Source organism: Taurulus bubalis, assembly GCF_910589615.1.
Source record: "Taurulus bubalis genome assembly, chromosome: 3".
Classification (NCBI taxonomy): Eukaryota; Metazoa; Chordata; class Actinopteri; order Perciformes; family Cottidae; genus Taurulus; species Taurulus bubalis.
In genome coordinates, this window is record NC_136591.1 from 22558280 (window position 1) to 22579563 (window position 21284).

At 44.9% G+C, this 21284-nt stretch overlaps 2 protein-coding genes across 2 annotated transcripts in view; both read right to left on the bottom strand.

Annotated features, from left to right (window-relative positions):
* The window catches only part of ino80 (INO80 complex ATPase subunit), a gene marked incomplete at both ends in the record, with an annotated part of 29800 nt that extends 19512 nt beyond the window's left edge, over positions 1–10288 (bottom strand). The window contains 23 exons of the mRNA XM_079216174.1: positions 940–1156; positions 1305–1398; positions 1616–1683; positions 1928–2061; positions 2446–2613; positions 3769–3854; positions 4060–4177; positions 4312–4396; positions 5052–5194; positions 5302–5361; positions 6119–6214; positions 6694–6774; positions 7196–7414; positions 7516–7583; positions 7712–7895; positions 8030–8233; positions 8309–8362; positions 8471–8676; positions 8835–8955; positions 9071–9217; positions 9460–9527; positions 9658–9818; positions 10137–10288. Of these exons, the coding sequence (XP_079072300.1) occupies positions 940–1156; positions 1305–1398; positions 1616–1683; positions 1928–2061; positions 2446–2613; positions 3769–3854; positions 4060–4177; positions 4312–4396; positions 5052–5194; positions 5302–5361; positions 6119–6214; positions 6694–6774; positions 7196–7414; positions 7516–7583; positions 7712–7895; positions 8030–8233; positions 8309–8362; positions 8471–8676; positions 8835–8955; positions 9071–9217; positions 9460–9527; positions 9658–9818; positions 10137–10288 (2934 nt within the window). The remainder of the gene's footprint in view (positions 1–939; positions 1157–1304; positions 1399–1615; positions 1684–1927; positions 2062–2445; positions 2614–3768; positions 3855–4059; positions 4178–4311; positions 4397–5051; positions 5195–5301; positions 5362–6118; positions 6215–6693; positions 6775–7195; positions 7415–7515; positions 7584–7711; positions 7896–8029; positions 8234–8308; positions 8363–8470; positions 8677–8834; positions 8956–9070; positions 9218–9459; positions 9528–9657; positions 9819–10136) is intronic.
* A 3134-nt stretch (positions 10289–13422) lies between these two features.
* vps18 (VPS18 core subunit of CORVET and HOPS complexes) lies at positions 13423–19791 on the bottom strand (the record flags this gene model as incomplete). Its single annotated transcript, XM_079216217.1, has 9 exons — positions 13423–14337; positions 14540–14776; positions 15297–15506; positions 15634–16896; positions 16997–17350; positions 18569–18819; positions 19205–19296; positions 19432–19573; positions 19689–19791. The coding sequence occupies 9 exons, from the start codon at positions 19789–19791 to the stop codon at positions 14041–14043; spliced, it is 2949 nt and encodes a 982-aa protein (XP_079072343.1). The 3' UTR covers positions 13423–14040.
* Between the last annotated feature and the right edge of the window lie 1493 nt (positions 19792–21284).

Consider the following 21284-nt stretch of genomic DNA (forward strand, 5'->3'; position numbering starts at 1 on the left):
TGACCACTGCCTAGTACACAGCCAGAGAGAGAGAGAGGGGTGAGCCAAGCAGAGAGAAGAGGCAATGTGTGCCAGATACACACAGCTTCAAAAGAAAAATGAGGAGTTGGGAGAGGTAAAGAAACTGTGGGGTCATTTCTAGAAGCTTTAGCAGGAGTCAGTCTGCGGGTCATACAGTATTTGCTCTCCAGGTGGTTTTAAAAGTTCTCTCTTTTCTCTTCACATTTGAACTAGCTTTTTAGATTTTTCTGCCATTGCATTCCTTAAGCCGCTCTGGGGGGAACCTAAGACGCGAGGCAGCTGCCCGACTCCGTGTGGTGAAGCCAAGAGAGGAAGAGGAGGATGGAATTACCCCGACAGCATTTTCCACCCAACAAGTTAACTTCGAAACCGGTGGAGGACGGTAATGCGATGCGTATCCGCCGACGGGTAACTGTCCACCGGGTGAAAGATTTGCCGCGGTGTGTTTTTTTCATGCTTTTGTTTTAGCGAAGAAGAACGACTCAAACGCTTGAAAGAACAGAGGTCAGCCAACCCGTTTTCTTATCACATCATATCAACTTTGCAAAACTAAATAGCGTTACAAAAAATTAATGGATTCCTTCTTTTAATCTTGAGAACGTGACTTTGCTCCGTGACAGTAAAGATAGACGCTGCTCCACTGCACATGCCCTGGAGACATATAGAAAGAGGACAGTGTTACTGAGTCACAGGGCGACAAAGGGATCGGGTTCCACACTGGATCCCAGAGGAGGGACAAGAAGCCCGGGGCAGAGAGCAAGCTGTGTGGTCAAACACTGGCTGATGCTCCGGGGAACATTTCTGCATGTTCAGCAGCACATGTCTCACTGTTGGAGTTTGTACTGCAGACGGCTACTCGAAAGGTTGCTGTACAAAAATTTTAGTCCAACTGTGTGTGTGTCTTGTAGATTTCCTCACCTGTACAACGGGGCTGGTGTGCGTGTTTGGGAAATTGGTGGGTCTGTTCAGCCACAGGATTAGGTCCTTGCGAGACAGACACTTGCTCCTGGGCTGCAACCTCCCGCTCTCCCCCTGCGAGTCTCTGGTGTCCTCCAGACCCTCTCCTTCAAGGCCGAAGAGGCGGTGATGGTGGAGCCGGTATGAAGCTTTGAGGGACAGAAAGAGGGCTAACCATCTGTGAAAGAAAACAGCAGGAGAGGAAAAAATTAAATCACAAAGATTATTTCCATAGAATAACTTTAGAAAGAATCACCATAATTATTGTATTAAGTTGGCCATTATTAATCATCTAACAGACATGAAGATGGACACTTAAAGCTTACCTTACTAAGGTGCCTTGCAGCATGAGATTGGACATCTCAGCCGGTGACACGTCGATGAAACGCAGGAAAGAGAAACAGCTTCCTTTGTCATCAGCTGGAAGGGTAAAAACAGAACACAGAAAGAAGAATGAGTCCAAACCAAGAAAATAAATATATGAAAGTAAATATATGAAAAGAACAAACAGGGAGAATAGGAAGGAAAGATGTAAACATCGAAGGAGGAGGAGAAAGGAGGCATTGGGGTGAATTTGAGGTGTGGAGCTCCTGGTTCTATTTAGAATGTCTGAAATGAAAGCGTAATACGTGCTTACCTTTTCTGTGAAAAAGAGACTGCTGGATGTGATTTGGGGAGAAGGGAGACAGCAGCACTTGGAGTAATCTGAGGAGGAAGTAGAGACGGATCGAGTTACACCACTGTATGTGAGAAAAGCCACGAAGATACTGAATTTGGGAGGATTATCAGAAATTTGAGCCACAATATTAGCGTTAACAATGGACATGAACAAAGACTCCCTAAGATAAACTAAATATTCGAAAGTGTTTTATGCAATTTAGAAACAACGCTTGTTGACCTTTTGATAGACCTGTTTTCAGTGGACTTCACATCTGATGGACAGACTTACTTGTTTCTGGCCTGGTTGTGCGCGTGGATGAGGCCGTAACGGAAGAGGAACTTTGACATGGTGTAGGGCTTCAGGGACATGTGGAAAGGAGAGCGCGTCTCCTGGCGCTCAAACAGGTCAGGGTGGTTACACACCTACACACACACACACACACACACACACACACACACATATAACAGTCAGTATATTGAAAAGAAAAAACAGGTATCAGCACTCCTCTGGCTTGTGCTTGTTCTCAGACTGCTAATTCGTTATTTAATTGTACATCTCAAATTTTATACCCAGTCGTAAAATATAGTGCTATTTTTACTTTTGGAACATCCTTTGAAAAAATATTACAAAATTATCCTTTGATAATATGATACTTTTAAATGATTCTCAAATTATTAGGAAGTAATAAAAGTAAGCAATCATTGAGATTGCTGCGTCTGACTAAATAACCATAACTCTTTATAGCCGTTATCGTCTTGCTGCACTTTATTCTATTTTTTGCAGGAAGGACCGGCCGCAGGTCGTACCTTCCTGAACTGCATGACCAGGTTCATGAGGGAGGAGGTGGTGGTGTGGGACTGCTGCGCCGTGCCCATGGAGGACTGCAGCAGATCCTCGATGGAGATCTTGTTCCTCAGAGCCTGGTAGAGCAGCCTCTGCCGGGATGTCAGCTGGCAGTAGGTCAGGATCTCGATCTGTGTCGGGAGAGCAGAATAAGTGCGTGTAAAAGGTTTTTCACCGATTAGCATTCAGATTCACACAAACCTGCCCGTGGAAGCAAAAAGAAGGGAGGTATTCAAACTGAGCTATTAAGGCACGAGCATCACGGCCATCTTGTTTCTTGAGAAATAGAGATGAACTCAAAAGTTTTCTTATGTGTGTGCAGTAGGATTTCACCTCCTTACTAATTTAATTTTTTCACAACATAAAAATCTATTTATTGGGCCAATGACACTGTAAATAATTTTTCTTAAAGGAACAAAGGAATATGCGTTTTGTCGGTAAAAAGAATGATTTACAAAGTCATAGTTGTCTGCATATAAAACATGTGGGGACAAAACACGAAAGACAAAGGAGTCAGCATTACCGTTACATTTTCTCTCTATTGAAACAAAGTATTGTATTTTCTCATGGGCTATTTCCTTGATGAACGTGGACCTTACGACCAGCTTGACCCTCACTCTTTAAAAACACACATCGAAATCTCTGGTTATATCTGGTGTCACGCTTTGATGAGAGCTGTGAAAACTGAATGTCAACAAACCCTAAAAACCCCAATCTTGAACCACGAGTGAACTCCACAAGTTACTATTAGCTTCGGCGCGCTGACAAAACCAGAGAAAGCATCCAGTGGAGACGAAGAAGAAGAAGAGGCGTTGGGGGAGGAGAAGGAAGTTGGCTGGCAGGATTGCAGGAAAGTGACCAAGACAGATGTGGGGAAGCGGTGAACTCTGCCATTCTTCTGACTCTGCGTATTGAGACTCCCACGGCACATGAGCGAGTGACAGCGAGAGACCCTCGAGTCTGACGCCTGTCAAGAGGATCTGCCAGCACAGGCATCGCTCACGAGCTTATTACAACACGCTCTGTGTCAGTGAGGCGAACGGGGAGGCGGATGGAGAGCTACATGATATTTATTTAAATATATTTTCACATAATTTTGTCCCGTCGCACGCCAGAATCTTCCGGGAAAACCTGAGTCACTTTTAGATGACACCATGTGTAGTGACAGCTGATTTTGTCACTTGAAAGCTGAGACTTCTCATTGCTTTAAGGTTCAATTAAAAAAGGTGCAACTCTGAGACAAGAAGCTCGTCTCTGCAAACGAAGAAGAGAGTTCGCTCCCCTACCTTGTCTGAGAGCTCGTTTTCGACATCCTTCTTAATTCTGCGCAGCATGAAAGGCTTGAGGATCATGTGCAGTCTGGAAAGTTGGTCTGAAACACAAACATCAAACAATCATGTGAAGCTGCAGAGCACATTACACACACAGCACTGAGCAGAGTTCAATGTTGGCACGCAAATAACAGAATATTCATACAAATGAGCTGGGAAGAAAATGGAAGAGGAAAGAAGAAGAAAAAAACTTGAACAAGCAGCAGCGAGGAACATTTTTTCTCGGTCACCAGAGTTTGTACTCACTCTCGTCGATGGCAGACTTGTTTTCAGCGTGGCTCTCAATGTCCTTGGAGAACCACTCGTTAAACTCTTCATGGGAATCAAACAATGTTGGCATGATGAAGTGCAGCAGGGCCCACAGCTGAGGGACAGTAATAACACACATTCGTCAACGGTTCCGTCTTGCTCACACTGACTCGCATGAACACACAAACACACACTCACCAACACACTAACACATACACACACACACACACACACACACACACAGCTCACCTCAGCCATTGTGTTCTGGATGGGCGTCCCGGTGAGCAGCAGTCGGTTTCGACACTGGAACTGCAAAAGGATTTTCCACCGAACACTGAAAAACAACACAACGAGACACGCCAATTATTAAACGTGTGGACCAAAAGAGTTTTTCATTTAAAGATTGTAATCTTGTTTGTTTGTAGAGTTTAGCCAGTCGCTGGTGCTCTGCATGTTCTGGCAAATGTATTCCACATCAAAAGTCTTGAAAGGAACCCATGTTGGCACCGTGGTACTATTTTTTACTATGTTCTTTTTTTTGTGTGTAGTTTGTTAAAGTAGAACCAAACTACCTTCTTGTTTTGCTCACTTTTCCTTTTTGTATTTCACACTGGCTTGATTTGAACCAGTGCATGTGTACTTCTGAGTACATTTATCTTGTTGCAATGAAGGGGAGCTCCTCTTTCTGTGGTGCAAGATGATAAGGCCATTAAGGAAGATAAAGTCTCCTGGAAGGTTTATCTGCTAAAACTAATGGCTGAATCTGGGCTAGCAAAAGTGCAACTTTCAATCTATAAAACTCTGGGGAACTCTGGTAAACTTTAGAAAGCGTAGGAACACGTGAATACACCCGTATGGTCCTTTAAACTCTTAAAAAGTACCAACATGATGATCATGCGTCATAAATCAAGTACATTTTGAAAACACACAGGAGCCCCGCAATGTGTTTGGGAATGAAGTTTCACATGATGACCGTGTTGTCGTTTTACCTGGTGCTGCTTTTCAGGGCTTGGGCCTCGTCCAGGACCATGTACTGCCACTTGACCCTCTGAAAGTACTTGACATCCTGGACCACCAGCTGGTAGCTCGTGATCACCACGTGGAACGGCGCATTTCTAGTGTAAAGGGTTTTCTGTTGAAGCGTAGACACGCATGGGAAGAGACAGGGTCACAAACGAGAAGAAGAGGAAAAAGAACTGCATTTATGGAGCAAATTCATTCTCGTCATCTCTTCCTTACCTGGCTCCAGAATTTCCGAATCACCTTGCGATCGTGTGGGTTCCCCCAGTACGGCAACACCTGACGGAAAAAAATCAGTGAAGTTAAAACAAGAGGATAAACCTACATTCAAAGTGAGCTAACATTTACACGTAGCAATGTCATGGAAACGGAGCCGCGGCGACGTTCCCTGGGGAAACATTTCGGCATAGCATCGGGTATTAATCACGGCTTCGGCCGTCGAGTTGTTGACGCCGAATGCGATGTGAAAAGATTTACACATCATTACATCATTCAACACGCGCTGGTATTCCATTGTTTGCAGTCAGTCTTGCTTTGAGTGTTCAGGAAGCTTATCACCAAATTGTGTAATGGGGTCTTTTCACACCTCATTAGCAAAACAGACTGCAATTGATTTATTTAAAAAACTGAGTGTTGAGCACAGTAAAGAGCTGTTCATAATGTGGTGTGTGTCTGTGTGTGTGTGTGCATTCAAGGTCGCAGACACATTGATGTGTTTGATACTTTTTCAACATTCAAGAATGCAAACAGGCAGTCAGGAGAGAGCTATGGAGTCATTTCTTACCAGCTGTGTGTGACCCATGTCCTAGTTCAACACTGCCCCCTAGTGGCCCGTTAGAGATGTGCTTGCAGCTTAGAGTCTTTTCCCCTTGTTATTTCTCAGATTTCTCAATTTCTAACAAGAGCAACGCAGCACCGGGTTAATTTGTAAGAAAGAGTGTAAGCGGCGAAAGAGATCAGTAACAGTGAGGGTGCCGGGATTCCCGCTGACGTGTTTTTGCAGGTGTTTCCAAACGGCAGCGTCGAGGATTCTCACCTTGAATTCGGGCACAAAGCGGGTGAACTCCTGGTGCCAGTTGTTGAGCGTGGACGCAGGAGAGATGATCAGGAATGGACCCCAGATGTTGTCTCTCTGTGCAGGACAAGAGAATGCATCGTCAGCTGCCACTGCAGGTGGTCTTTGTGTGTGTGTGTGTGTGTGTGTGTGTGTGTGTGTGTGTGTGTGTGTGTGTGTGTGTGTGTGTGTGTGTGTGTGTGTGTCAGCACCCAATAACAGGAAGCCCCAGAGGAACACAGCATGCATCTTCCTGTCAGCGATAGATCAACACTGAACACATTTCCCTTAAATTACACTTTTTCTCCATTCGTGTGTTCAGAGACCAAATGATCGAAAGAGCTGGAATGAGCTGTTCACGACAATGAAATAGGTCAATGAAATTCAGAGCCAGAAACAAGGGACTCTTTAAAAAAGGATGCAGGTGCACAAAGAAGCTGGACGTGTGATGTTTTCATAAGTCTGCGACAACAGCACAGACAATTGAATATTCCACAAAGCTGTTTTCAAAGCGTGTGATGAATGAAAGCCTTTGGCCTGCTGGTGCTCTCTCTCACCTCTGCTAAGTGTGCCAACAGGGCAATGCTCTGCACCGTCTTCCCCAGTCCCATCTCATCTGCCAGGATTCCATTGATTCCCTGCAGGGAGAGAGGAAATAAATCCTTCAGCGTGTATGAATAAGCATATAGATATAGTAATAATAATAATAATAATAATAATAATAATAATAATAATAATAATAATAAGGAATCATTTGAATGATTCCAAAAAAAACTGCAATGACTGTAATACGAAACAAAAAACATTCAAAACCGTTTTAATAGATTCAGAAATACTCAAAAAGAGCATTTGTGAATCTGCTGGCCAAAAAGGACACTGCAATGTAGGTCATGCTAATCCTGTATTATGAACATACTCTCAAGAAAACATTAAAGCTGCTTTTAGGAATTCATGCCTCCAGAATAAAATAAGCAGATCAAACATAATGCCACTTGAAAGGACTGAGAGGAACATCGAGTGTCATGGATATACAAGCATTACAAGCATAGTTGTGTGTACCTGTTCATAGAGGTTGGCCAGCCAGTTCATGCCCTTGAGTTGGTAACCCTTGAGTTTGCCATCGAAGATGGAGGGCTGAGGGATTTCTTCTCCCGCGTGTATGGACGGGTTGGCGAGGCTGTAGCTCTCTCCAAACCCAGAGCTGGCGCCCGAGGACGGGCCCGCTACGCGTACAGACGCGCAGCGGCTGTCCTTGGCCTCCTCATCAAACATCCGCGTCTGCAGGGGGAGAGATTCAGAGATAAGCACAGTGCAGTGTGTGTGTGCGAGCGCATGTGCGGGATGAGTGCACCTCTGAGGGCGTGCGTGGGTCAATTTACTCTCTCTTGATGAATCTGGAAGGCCTCCTTGGCGTTCCTCAGGGCCTGGGACTTGTAGTAATCGCTATCTGAAATCGCATCACAATCAGCTTGCGCGTAAAACAAAAACAAAAAAAATTCAGTGTCACATTTTATTTGCCGTGCACAAAAGCATGTCAGTCTAACAATAACTACAGAGTATATGAGCTGTTCATACCATAGTCCTCCTGTCCCATGTTGACCATTACTCCTCCCCCAATGTCAATCTGCCGGTGCGCCGCGGAGTCGTCCAGCTTCCTCAGAATTTCCTCCTGAGACGTTTCCCCTTTGCCGCCCATGAAATGAGCATACAGCTCCGTCTGGGTGATGAGGAAGTTCAGTTTACGCTGCTGACGCTTGGCCTGCGAGAGACGGAGAAGGTTCATGTCACTGATCAACGTGTTCAGAGTAACGCGTTTGAAATCTTTTAACAATTTAAAGCCTTTTCGTGCCTTCAAAAATTGATACGGATTTTTTCAATTCCCATTCCACCTACTTCTTTCATCTCCTCATCCAGTTTGCGTTGCTCCAGGGCCTCCTTCTCTGCCCTCTTCCTGTGCTCCTTCTCCACTTTGTCATATTTCTTCCAGTAAAGCATCATCTCCTTGGTGAGGCGGCGTGCGCGGGGCAACGTCTCCTTGCAGTTCTTCTGGGCCTGGATAGCAGCCCGGCGAACCTCTCTCATGCACTGGTGAGCCAACTGGGACGAACGAGATGGCAGTTAGATGTTGAACTTGAGCTGCAACTCATCTTTAAAAGTTGAGTTTAAAATTACCTTTTTAGCATTGGTCAAGACTAAGTTCTTAGCAGAGGTCTTCTGCTTGAAATTCTGGAGAACGGGTATAACAGGTTATTTAGGACTTTCAAAAATGGTACTAAATATGTATCGGGAGCATTCATTTACAGCCATCTTCTTATCAAGGTTGTGCGTACGGACCTTGGGGATCTCCTTCTTAGCGATGGTGAGCCAGACCTTACGTCGCCGTGCATTCAGCTGCTCAACGGTGAGATGCTTCTTCTTCACCATGGGCAGCGGTGCATCGTGGGAAAACTTTGCGAAGATCTTGGTGATGTAAGGAAGCCCATCATCCAGAAAGTCACCCTCTCCCCGTTTCTTCTTTTTCTTCACTTTTTTCAGTTTGGCTATAAAGAAATTTAAAGAAATGTATGAGACTGATCAATATGAAAGCTTGTCAACAAACTCCAATTTAATAATAATAATTATGTTTGTTTTTCCTTAGGGGCGTTGACAGTCACAACAACAACATATCCCAGAGATTTTTCTTTTTTCTTTGCCTTACCCTTGAATTTCTTCTCATCTTTGATTTTCTTTTTCTTCGGGCCCAGGAGGTGGCGCTGTTGCTCGTAAAAGGGGTCATGGGTAGAGAGGAGTCCAGTGCTGTAGTACTGATATTGGTGAAGCTGTAGGACAAATATACAAAAACAGATATGACAACAAATATGTGTCAAACTTATGAGGTGTTCTCTATATCACCAGGTACTGCGTGTGCGCGCGTGTGTGTGTGTGTGTCCGTACCTCCCGGTCAGAGTGGAACTTGCTCTGATGCTGCCTGGTGTGGCGATGTAACCGCAGCATGTCATGCAGCTCCTCCCGGGACAAGCTGAAGTCAGAGTCATCGGAGTCTGTGTCCGAGTCCGTAGTGTCGTCACTCAACAGAATACTCTGCAGGAGATGGAGCAGGAACACGGTTAAAGAAAGCTGAGGGTGTATAGAAGATATAGATAGAAAGAAAGTGAGAAAGGGAGGTGAGCGTAGCAGGAAGAAGTTCTGAACAAGGGGGGTAAAAAAAAAAAGAGGGGGGCAACATCGGCACTGACCTATTAATCTGTTAGATATGTACGTGAATACTAATGCTTCAATCTGCAGCACGGGGAGAATATGTCCACAAAAAATACATAAAATACCTTCAGCCACTTCCTGTTCTTCTTCAGCTTGGAGAAATTGTAGAGGTTTGTTTTATCTGCCTTTTGGTCTGTGGAGTTTACAGTGGAACCAAAACAAATAAATAATCACAACATATACGTGCATGGACTGTGTCTCCTATGTTAAATAACACCAGTGCATGTGTAGCAACACAAAATATTAGACTGTCTGTATCTTACCTTTACCCTGCAGCAGAACTCCGTTGGGGGGCTTTCCCTCTGACAACCTGTCCACTTGCTCACATGGCTCACTCTTCACTGTCAAAGCTGTATGCTGACCGAGCGAGGGGTCCAGGGACAGCCCGGTCCCCAGAGCACCGTCGCTGTCATCACTGTCATCACTAGAACACAAGAAGCATGTAGCTGTAAGCTCACTCTTTGCATCTTATATATAAATAACAAATATAAAATATTCTCTTTGGATCTGTGCCTGGTAGTAAAAATACTGTATGAACATTAGGTGCTAATGACCTGATCCTCTGATGGTTTATAGATAAGACGGAAAGTCGCCACGATGCACACAGCGTTTTAAGTTCAGCTCGCAACCCAGTACCAACAAAAAATTACATTTATGTCCAAGCAGGAGCTATCTTTAACCTGCAGCACCCACAGAAACTGAAAAGGCGTACGCCCCGGCTCAACTCCACTTCGCCCTTTACCTGGTTATGTCTCCGTTGAAGATGGCGGCCGTCTGGCGCAGGAAACTGTCCAACCTCAGGGATCTTTCCAAGCGCTGTAGGTAGAGAGGTTTGGCCAGGCCGGAGCTCCCAGATGCCCCAGCCTCCAGTCGGCCACCCTGCCCGGACGCCATGCACCACAGACACCTCTGCCCGGCAGGGCAGAAACTTTTACTGGAGAGAGAAAAGTAGCGAGGAAGGAAAGAAAGAGAAATGCAGATGGCTCAAGGTTAGAAAGCAGCACAGGACACTGTAAACTATGGGATGAGTAATGCTCTACCGTATTTATTTCAATAGAAAAATAGTCGGAACTGGAGGTATCAAGGTTAGCCAATAGTTCATGAGAGGTTCATAAGGAGTTGCTGAAATTTGATTTTTCCAATCCAAATCTGGGATGTGGGAGATTCTCTACTTCTCGCCTGGTTCCATATTGCTCAATCCCTCTCACCCTGGACATAACTTGTTGGAGTCCCTTCTCTCTGGCAGGAGGCTGAGGTCCATCAGGACCAAGACCTCCTGCAACTCAAACAGTTTTTTCCCCATCAGCAGTCTGGCTCATCAACAGAGCCCGGGTCCCCCACTGACTGACTATGACTCTGTCACCCCCAGACAATGTCCTACCGTTCACTCCCCTGCACATCCCTCCACACCTCATATTTAAATACACTTGCCACTTTCACAGATCCTATTGTAAATATTCAGTAGACCAAATTGTAAATATTCACACTCCCTTTTTATTGCACTCTGTTTATGTTTATCGTTAAATGTTTATTGTTAAATGTTAAATGTTATGCACCTCCCGCCAGGACAAATTCCTTGTATGTGTAAACATACTTGGCAATAAATGGTTCTGATTCTGATCTGATCCCTAGCTACGTCTCAAACTTTTCTCATGGTAGCAATCATGCAGTCCAAATATCAGAACTCTCTCCTCCAATGGCAAGGCATGTACTGTAAATGTGGTACCGGCAAATAGCTCCTTGAGCAGAAAACAGTAGGCATACCTTCTCAGTAAAGGATGCCATTGTTCTTGATTCCAAGATTAATGATCAGACAGCCGTGAAAAAATCCCCTGCAAAAGAAGAAGCCCATAGTCACACACTGACATCAACATGACAACATCAAAGTGTTTTAGTGCTCTTTCAAATGTAGTCTTCAGTGTAACACTGACAGCGTGAGGACTCAGGTATTTCACAAACTTTTCCACAACAAATGTGTTTACAAATGTAATAAAAAAGGCACAGAAAGAAACTAAAGCTCCAGCGGCATTACTATGTATTTAAAGTATACATGATTTGCTATCATGTAATGTGATATACTTAATGTTGATAACATAATGCACTGGCTGTATTAATTGTAATACTTTTTTTTCCCCCCAAGAAGAAGTTGTTTGAATAACACACAAGGCCATTATACAGCATAACTATTACTATTTTCACATCAGTTCATTAAAAGGTCAGCCTGGACATATTCATATTCATGTAATTCCACTATAAATGTGACTTAGTGGCCAAGCATTACTGCATTGCCCAAGTTATAATGGCATTGCTTGTTAGTGATTGTTTCAACAGTGTCATCTGTAATAACTACTCATTACATATTCACTTTACTTTGAGGTAAGTTAACTTTCGTGTGCGAGAGGATGGATGACGAGCACTGACACCAAAATACAGCCAAGAGCAAGAGTCTGCTTCTCCCTTTTATTTTTTTAGAGGAAGTAAACCGAGAGTTGTACGTTATTATAAATACCGTGCATCATCTTGTGCTAACCCGTCGTTACCATGACCAGCTAGCTGCTAGCTTATTCGGGGGCTCGCTAGCTAACCTTGGACGGTGCAGTGTGCTGTAGCTCGCGAGCTAACGACCGTTAGCTGCCTCGCGAGGCTCCTATCGCTGATAGTAAAGGGTCAAGGAGCTTGACACGCAATCTGACAGCGTACTGCTTTAAGTAAACCACGCCAAAGACACACATTCGCGTTGGTGTTTCATTTCCTACACATCTAGCCTGTGTCACGACTGTCCCCTTGCTATCGCTCCTCCAAGTGGCTTTTTCCATCATAAACGTTGGCTTATCTTAAACGCTCGTTTTGACACGGACGTCCTCTCGCGCCATTAATATGAAGTATTCAAATCGGCCCTGTCTCTTTAAGGCCACCACCTCCCTCTCTAAACAATGTATTTAGATGATATTGGTGTAATGGCGATTCATAAACAGGCTTAGTGGCGATGCGGCGACGGCAAGGCCCAGCGCCAGCGCCTCTCGTACCCTTGTTGCGGATACGAGCCGGGACTCGGTTGCCTGGTGAACGAATGATCCCCATGTTTTAATTCTTTTTCCCTCCCGGCCATCTTCCCCCATTGCTCCTTCGCCATAACATCCACCAAGGAGTCTCTCACCTCAGCCCCGTGTCCCCCTTTTCGTCTCTCTCTCCGCTGCTGCCGACTCTCGGTTCTCTGACTCCAAAATGGCGGTTTGAGGCGCCGAGCGAGTCTGTGAGCTTTGAGTCGGCAGCAACAGCAGAGAGGCGGCCACTTTCTGTTACTGAGAGAGCAGAGACACGACGCCATGGCGAGGGTACAGCAAGGAGCAGGCGTTTTAATCAATCACAGAGACAGGGACGCTCGCTCGTCGACGTCTCAGAGGACATTGCTGTGACAAGAAATCCCGGCGGTGTCTTTCGTTTATTCCCTAAATCATACGTCCGCCGTGCATGCCATTTGGGGCCGTATATGCACGTCGAATACAAATGCATCGATTAAATTCCGATGTCGATTAATAGTGTCTGCTCACTGCGAAGATTACCGAGCGACGTCTGACGTCATCAGACGGGAACTCCGTTTTAGGTATGGCGAGGCAGCTGGGAGACCCAGAGTAAAATGTGACAATTTGTAAAGTTATTCTAATGTCAAGAGTTGACAATGAACCCCAGTATTATTACATTTTAAGTGACATTTTTTTCATGTAAGTGTATGTATTGCCACGTATTCTGGTAATGATTGTGTGACACACACACAATGTTCATGGGGTTGGTAAGGATCCAAACAATGCTTTCTGTCACAGTAGCCTAAACTCAGGTGTTCTACAAACACAAACACACCTTACACCAAACCATGAATTATTCACGCTGCCTAAGTATGCTGTTGTTCATGCCCTGCTTCAGCTTGCTGATGAGCTGTTATTCTGTACACCTATGTGTGACTGGAGAAGCCCTCCTGAGGAAATGTGAAGTGTATTGATTTCTCATAGACCAGATAGTTCAAATAATTTGTTAAATATTTATTACGTTCAAACAACGGCAATAACCAGTTCATCCGTGCTGACAAGCTTTAATGATTCACAATTAAATTGCAAAACAGGGAACAAGTGAAATTAAAGTTTGATGATCTGCCCCACATTACCTGTAAGATTAAACACAGAGCTGAAGAGTTGACTGGTTGAACTGAGCTGAGGAAGCACATATAGTTTCTAAATGCAGGTTATTGACAAAACATAAACATGTGCATTATCAATGTAGTCAAGAGATGAATAGTGCAGTTATATTCGATTCGAGTCATAATCAGAGGTTCAGCACATTGTATGCACTGTACAGCCCAAGCAACATTTTACATCACCGCATCATCTTGTATCATTTCCCAACAATGTCCACACTCTCCCATACAAAGTGCAAAGGTCGTTAAATCAACTTCAAATACTGCCAACAAAAGAAGTGATTTTTGGGGGAGAGAGCAACAGACGCTGGAACAGTTTTAAACAGTAGGCACTGCTGACAGGCAATCGGGTGAATGTCTGTTTCTACTGAACAGGTCCTACAGATGGTGACGTTTCATTGACATATCAGATGGCAGCGGGCGGTTTTGTCTTTTGCACATTGAAAGGAGGCCTTGTTCATAGCCAGCTGGATTTCTCCTCCTCAAATTTCTGCGGATCAATGAACGGCTTGTCGATGGACTTGATCATCAGTTCCCCGCAGTACACGCATTCACACGCAATGATGTCATCCATGTCCGATTTTATCTGCTCACGACTTGTGCCTGCATTGCCCTTTCCCAGGCTGGCAGTGTCTCCTTCTTCTTTGGCCGCCGGGCGGTGTCGAGACTTGGATGATTGCGTGGTCGCGGACAGCTTTTTCTGCAGCTCCTCCAGACGACTCTGCTTAAAGGCCGTCAGGTGAGGGGTTACTTCCTGTAAGGTAGAAGAATTTAAAAAAAAAAAGACACATAGGAATTACTACGACACAAATGTTGTATGTGTTGTTTCAAATATATGACGTAAAATACATTTAAAACACAATACTTTCTAATAAGGCAGTGACTGAACTAAGAGAACATCCTATGTGTGCAGCGGCACATATTGACATTGAAACAGCAGTCTGGAAGGGAGTTACCTGGAACAGGCAGTCATAGTGGAACATGTGTCCACATAGGAACAGATAGAAGGGCCTGTTGAGCAACGGGAAGTCACAAGCAGCACACTTTTCTTGGGAATCCACAACGCCATATTTGTTCCTCATTTCCTGGATGTCTTCCCTGATGCGTTTGGCGCTTTCCGTGGCCTCCTCCATTTCCTGTTTTAGCTCCTCGATGTGCTGGTTGTACTCCTCCAGGGAGCTGCATATGGCCTCCTGAGAAACCAGTAAAGTATGTTAATTTGAAGAAATATACTATGTCGACCATACATTGAATACATGGCATAAATAAGGGCTTGTAAGTAAGAATTACCACCACAGTCAATGAAATGGGAGAAAAAAAAACTATTTGTGTTAATGTATTATTTATTAATAATATTTTTCCCAAGATTAATGATCAGACAGCAGTGAAAAAATCCCCTGCAAAAGAAGAAGCCCACAGTCACACACTGACATCCACATTACAACATCAAAGTGTTTTAGTGCTCTTTCAAATGTAGTCTTCAGTGTAATACTGACAGCGTGAGGACTCAGGTATTTCACAAACTTTTCCACAACAAATTTGTTTACAAATGTAATAAATAAATAAAAAAGGCACAGAAAGAAACTAAAGCTCCTGCGGCATTACTATGTATTTAAATTATACACGATTTGCTACCATGTAATGTGAAATATTTAAATTTTTTTAGCATTTCTTATTAAAACTAAAAACAAGAGGAAATATTTTATTACAGACCTTAAAATGGTCAATGGTGACAAAGTCTGGGAAGAAGGGCAGGATGTCTTCAATCTTGAGCAGGTTGCAGCTGGACAGACAGTTCATGGCTTTCTTCACATCCTTCTCCTCCTGCACCACATGCCGGGCGATCTTCAGCCAAAGCTTCTTCCTCAGCTCCTCGTCATCGTCAGGCAGGTCGGCACATGACTTGGCCAAGTCTACATCTACCTATAGGACGGTAAATGCATTGTAAAGTTAGTGCCATTTATCAAATTCGGTCTGAGATTTGAGAAAAACTGAATTTGGGGCAATAATCTTCCACAGTTGGCTGGATGTATTTACATGGAACACTTACCTGTAAAGCAAGATCCACCGCCTCCTCATACAGCTCCATAATCCTGTAAACCAGGACACAAGCGCGGAGGTAGCCGTTTTCGGCGCACAGCCTGAGGGCGTACTTCAAGTCATAGTGGATGTCCGAGGCGTGTGTGCCCGCCTGCTCCAGATACCACAGCAGGGAGTCCGGCTTGTACTTGGCATAGAGAGACAGCAGGTAGTTGTGGATGGCCTCCTCCGTCACAGTCAGCTCGTACACGCAGAACTCCATGTAGCGGATGGTTTCACTGATCTGCTGCGTGCTGCCCATCTGGCTGTAGTTCATCAGAGCTGGGATGAGCTTCTTTGGGTCCAGCCGCTTGCCCATCTGGATCCACGCGTCCACCACCTTTTTGGGAATATGCTGCATGAGGACCGGGGAGAACTTGTAAAAAAGCTTTTGATCACAGTGCTTGGAGAGCACGTCCAGAGCGGCGCTGTAGTCGTCGTGCTGGCAGTAGTGGGATATCACCCTCTCGTAGTCCTGCATGACGACGGAGAAATACACCATGTCGTCCACGTTGCCGTGACTGGCCAGCAGGTCGTAGATGGTGCTACGGTTGTTATACAGGCACTCCTTGTGCTTGGAGTTGCTGAGGAATTGGCGAAACTCTTCGCGGGTCTCCTGGAAGATGACGCTGTTGCCGTCGCTCTCCAGCTGGCCGAGCCGGTTCAGGTAGAGCTCGGCCAGCCAAGTGACCAGCAAGGTGATCTGCGTTCTCTCGCTCGGTTTCAAATTGTTCAGCTTCTTCAGTAGGAACTCCTTCAGGGCTTCCTCTTGTTTGGCTTCGATGAACTTGAGCGCTATCTCCTCAAAGTAGTTCTGCGTCATGGCGTAGCACTTGGCACTCTCGAGGTAGCGCTTGTTCTGGAAGCAGTGCTCCGCCTCCTTGGCCAGCACCATGTCCATGCACTCGGGGCGGTCCCGGCAGTACTCCTTGGCCAGGTCAAACTTAGTCATGCTCATGTACATCTGCCAGACATCCCTGGCCTCGCGTTGGATGTGGTACCGGAAAACCGCCCGCTCAGTGTAGATCCACACCAACCCACCAATCGGGTCCTTGATCATCTTCTTGAGGGTGCCAAATTTATCTGGGAACACGTCCTCATACACCACCTGTCCATTCAGAGTGCAGATGGCTTTAACTCGGTCATGGAGGAGCAGCAGGAAGTGGAACTGTGTCAGCACAATGGAGATGGGCTTGTTGAGACTGAGGTCTATGTCGGGGGTGTAGTCCCATACCTGTTTGATTGTGAGGTAGAAAATATGAAGAATAAGTATGTGGAACATAAAGATAAGTTTGATTGAAAATAAAAACACTCTCACACACAAAGACATTTACCTGCACATCACTCAGCAAGGAATCGGGCCGGACGTAGTCCAGCTGACCATAGAGAACTCCATTACCCATCATCCAGGCGAATGCCTTCGGGGCAGTCCGGAGCTTTGGGGTGTAGAAGGTGATCTCGCTGTAGCCCATGTTGGCAGGGAACTCCTGGAAGCTGGGCAGCAGGTCATGGTTCTGGCTGAAGATGGAGCTGTAGCCCTGCTGCTCCGACCCCTCGGCCACTTTACCCACAAACTGGAACAGGCGTTTGCGGGTGGTGGCGATGATGAAGTACTTGTTCTCCAGGCCCCGCTCCACCTCCAGGCAGCAGACTGGTGCGGGCTTCCCATCCTCCTCCAGGGAGTGGACCTGTCTCAGGAAGAGAATGTGATATTGTTTAGCCAGGCAATTAGGGATGGGTATCGTTTGGGTTTTTTCTGATACCGGTGCTAAACCGATACTTTTAAAACGATACCGGTGCCTAAACTATAAATAAAATAAAATACTTTATTTCCAAGGCAATTTTTTTTCTTCAAATTGAACAATATTATTAACTGTTTAAAGTATACTATAGATATAAATAAATAAGTACATACAAAACTTTGCTTCAAACCTTTTAGCTTCAAACTATAAAAATATATATTTAAAAAAAGAACAGACACAAGCATCAGGTGGCCTGATGGAACCGTGTGCAACAGAACTCAGACACTGTTGGATCCTAAAACTGCTGCTTTACTGGACTACACATCATCATTAATATCAACTGGAGAGATTTGTTCCATCAAGCCAAGGACGGACATTCAAAAGCTCGTGCTCGTGTCTCCAGCGATCTCTGTGTGCGCGCGCTGTGTGTGTGTGTGAGCGCTGGAAGCCCCGCCCCCTTGAGTCCCGCTCTGCATGCAGGCAGACAGAGAGCAGAGCAGCGAGTGTGCTCTTATCCGCGCTATTTTAATAATCGTTTTTAGCGTGCGGGCACCGCGCTATCTTTTTAGTATCTATATATCATGCAACTTTACAGAGTAGTGTAAAAAAAAAAGTATTTAAATCGGCTCAGGCACCGGAAGGAAGCACCGAAATCTGCGTTGCTTTTCGGTCCGGTAGGTACCGGACGTGTTGAAATGGGTTCTCGGTACCCAACCCTACAGGCAATAGGAAGAAATAAAAAAAAATATGTAGGTCAGTATTTTCTGCTGTGTGATTCGAGGAGACGGACATTACATTACATTTCGTTTAGCTGACGCTTTTATACAAAGCGACTTACATATTTTCTATACACCGTAGACACAGCAAAGGGAGCAATTCAGGGTTAAGTGTCTTGTTCAAGGACACATCGACATGGACTAGCAGAGCCATGGCTCGAATCATCGTTTCTCTGATTGAAAGACGGGCATGCTAACCACTGAGCCGCAGTCGCGGACAAACCTTAAAACTACACACATATACACAACATGTACATTTGTAGTATTGCACTTCAACATATTGTTCTAATTAGAGTAGTTCAAATTATTCTTTTGTACACATCACCAACTGTGTATTCAAACTAGAGAACGCCTGCGACACACAACAGATGACCACACATGCGCCGACCTGTCTGAAGTATTGATCCGGATTGGTGTTGAACAGGCTGCCCTCAGTGGCGGAGATCTCCGCCTCAAAGATGATGCCTTGACTGGTGCCAACCAGAATGGGGCCCGTGTTGGTCTCACTGCCCAGCAGCTTGTTCCAGCCCACGCTCTCGATGAGGTGGCCCCTCCAGCGGGACAGACTGCGCACTTTCTGGGTGTTCCTGTTGAGGTACAGACACTCACTGGTGCTCAGGCAGATCAGCAGATGGGAGCCTGCAGCGGGGGAAACATGGAGTTAATAAGTCACAACTATGACACAATAGTCTATATAGTCTAGTAACATTCAATTTGAGTCCTGAAGAGGTCGCTGCAGTCAAAGATGTTTTTTTTTATCTAATCATAAAAACAATGCTGTCCTAAAAATAATTTTGCATTTTGCAAAGCTAAGCCATATTAAGCACGAGTTAGATGTGAGATATTACCATGTTGCTGTACCTTACAAGTACAGTGCACTTGATGAAAGAATAATTAAATCAAATCTGCACATAAAGACTTGCATGAAGTCTGATCACAATAAACCATATGTGACGTCATAATTATGGCCTATGGACAATGTTTTAAAGGAGAATCTAAATACTGTGTTTTTTTTCTCTCTCACCTGTGGGGTCCAGGAACAGTCTGTACACTTTACTGTCATCTTTCCTCCCTAATTCAGTCTGATTAGGCTGATCTGGCTTGGCCAAGTCAATCCTGTACACAGCAGAACATCAAACATCAGCATCTTGTATTCATATCTTTTTTGGGACGCTCCAATCAACAACAGACAAGTACGAACACCAGTGAGCACCGACAGTGTTTTGAAGTGCTCTTGATGGCGTTACTTGCCTCAGCAGAGTGTCCTTCCCCAGGCTCATGCATAGCTGATTGTTGCAGACGGCGAGGTGGTTGATCCTCTCGGGCGGTGTGAAATCGATCCTCTGCTTGTTGAATATCGGCTTCTCTTCCTCAAGTCTCACATTCACGAAGCCTAGTTGGGGAACAAGTGGTGCAGCGCGAAGTCAGCTCAATGACTGAGGTGATCGTGATGTTTTAGCATCCTCGCGTGTAGCTTAACCACAGAGGAGGAAGAGGGGGCGACCTACCTGAATGAGTGATCCCGATGTTCGCAGTCGACAAGCGGCTGTGCTGCTGCGCACTCTGCCTGGTGTTTTGCGAGTCCTCGTACTCGTCGAGAATCGAAGCCATGGTTCAACGCACCGTATTCCACTTTGTTTCACTAGCTACCTTCAAATGAATCATTCACACATATGTGTGTGATGGCTGGCGAAGAGACAAACCTAGTACGACATAGCTAGCTAAACAGCGAGCTAGTTAGCTAACTCAACCTCCAGCCGCTACAGGCCCACGAGCGCGCGTCCTCCCTGCGCGTGCATCTAAATTCAGAGGCCAGATGTTAGGGTGTAATATCTTACGTTGCAGTAAACACGGGGATATCTGACGTTTCAATCATTCGTGCCACTGTTACAGCTAGTGTGGCTTCCGACTACATAAGTCAGGGTGGATGCGAATGATCAGGTGACACGCGGAATCACGTGATCATGTGATCACGTTTGATGCAGTGCCTCTCTTTGGCGCTGGGGGGCGCAGTTGGTCCAAGTTTAGAGTGAAGTGGGTTGTGACGAGATGTTGAGAATCAAGTAGCATATTTTTAACTAAACTCCTATTCACCTCAATGACGATACTTTTTCGGTGTTAGTATTATTTTAGTGCACATAATATTATTTAATGCCATTATTAATTGTCAATCTTAAGCTTTTAATGTATATCTACCTCATCTATCTATTTTGCTATCCATTACATTACATTTAATTTAGCTGACGCTTTTATCCAAAGCGACTTACAATAAGTGCATTCAACCATGATTACAAACTCAGAACAACAAGAATCAAGAAAGCACAATATCTTCAAGAAAGCCAAACTACAAAGTAAGTCCCATTTAAGTGCTACTAAAAACATCTATCTATCTATCTATCTATCTATCTATCTATCTATCTATCTATCTGAGGTGTCAAGTAACGTAGTACAAATACTTCGTTACCTTACTTAAGTAGAAATTTTGGGTATCTATACTTTACTGGAGTATTTATTTTTCAGACGACTTTTTACTTCTACTCCTTACATTTTCACGCAAATATCTGTACTTTCTACTCCCTACATTTTAAAAATAGCCTCGTTACTATTTCATTTTGGTTTGTTTTCACTCCGGCTTGTCATCGTTCAAAAACACACACACAAAAACCCTCTCCGCCTCGTTGCCCACAGATAAGTGCGCGCGCACACAGGTGAGCACTGAGCACATACAGCAGCGGACAGAGAGCGTCGAAAAATATGTCGCCTGAAAAGTAGACCGCTATATCTGCGTTTTAAACGCTCCCAGGGTGAAGATGGCAACAGCAGCTCTCCTGTGTGGAGCAACCGGAGTTCTCCTCGCACCGGAGCAGCTCTCTGAACCCGGAGCAGCTCTCCTGCTCCAGGTGAAACGAGCCACGGTGCTCGTGTCTTCTACCAACAATTAGCTGCTGGCTTCACATATTACAAAAGTACAAAGTACACGGATATAAAACAAAGTCATTAATAAATACATGGACAAATGCCTGTACTTTCGGGTAAATGGTTATGGTACGCCGTTAACAGGTTACGCTTGCGCATGCGCGATTTGACAGCTCCGTGAGCTCGTC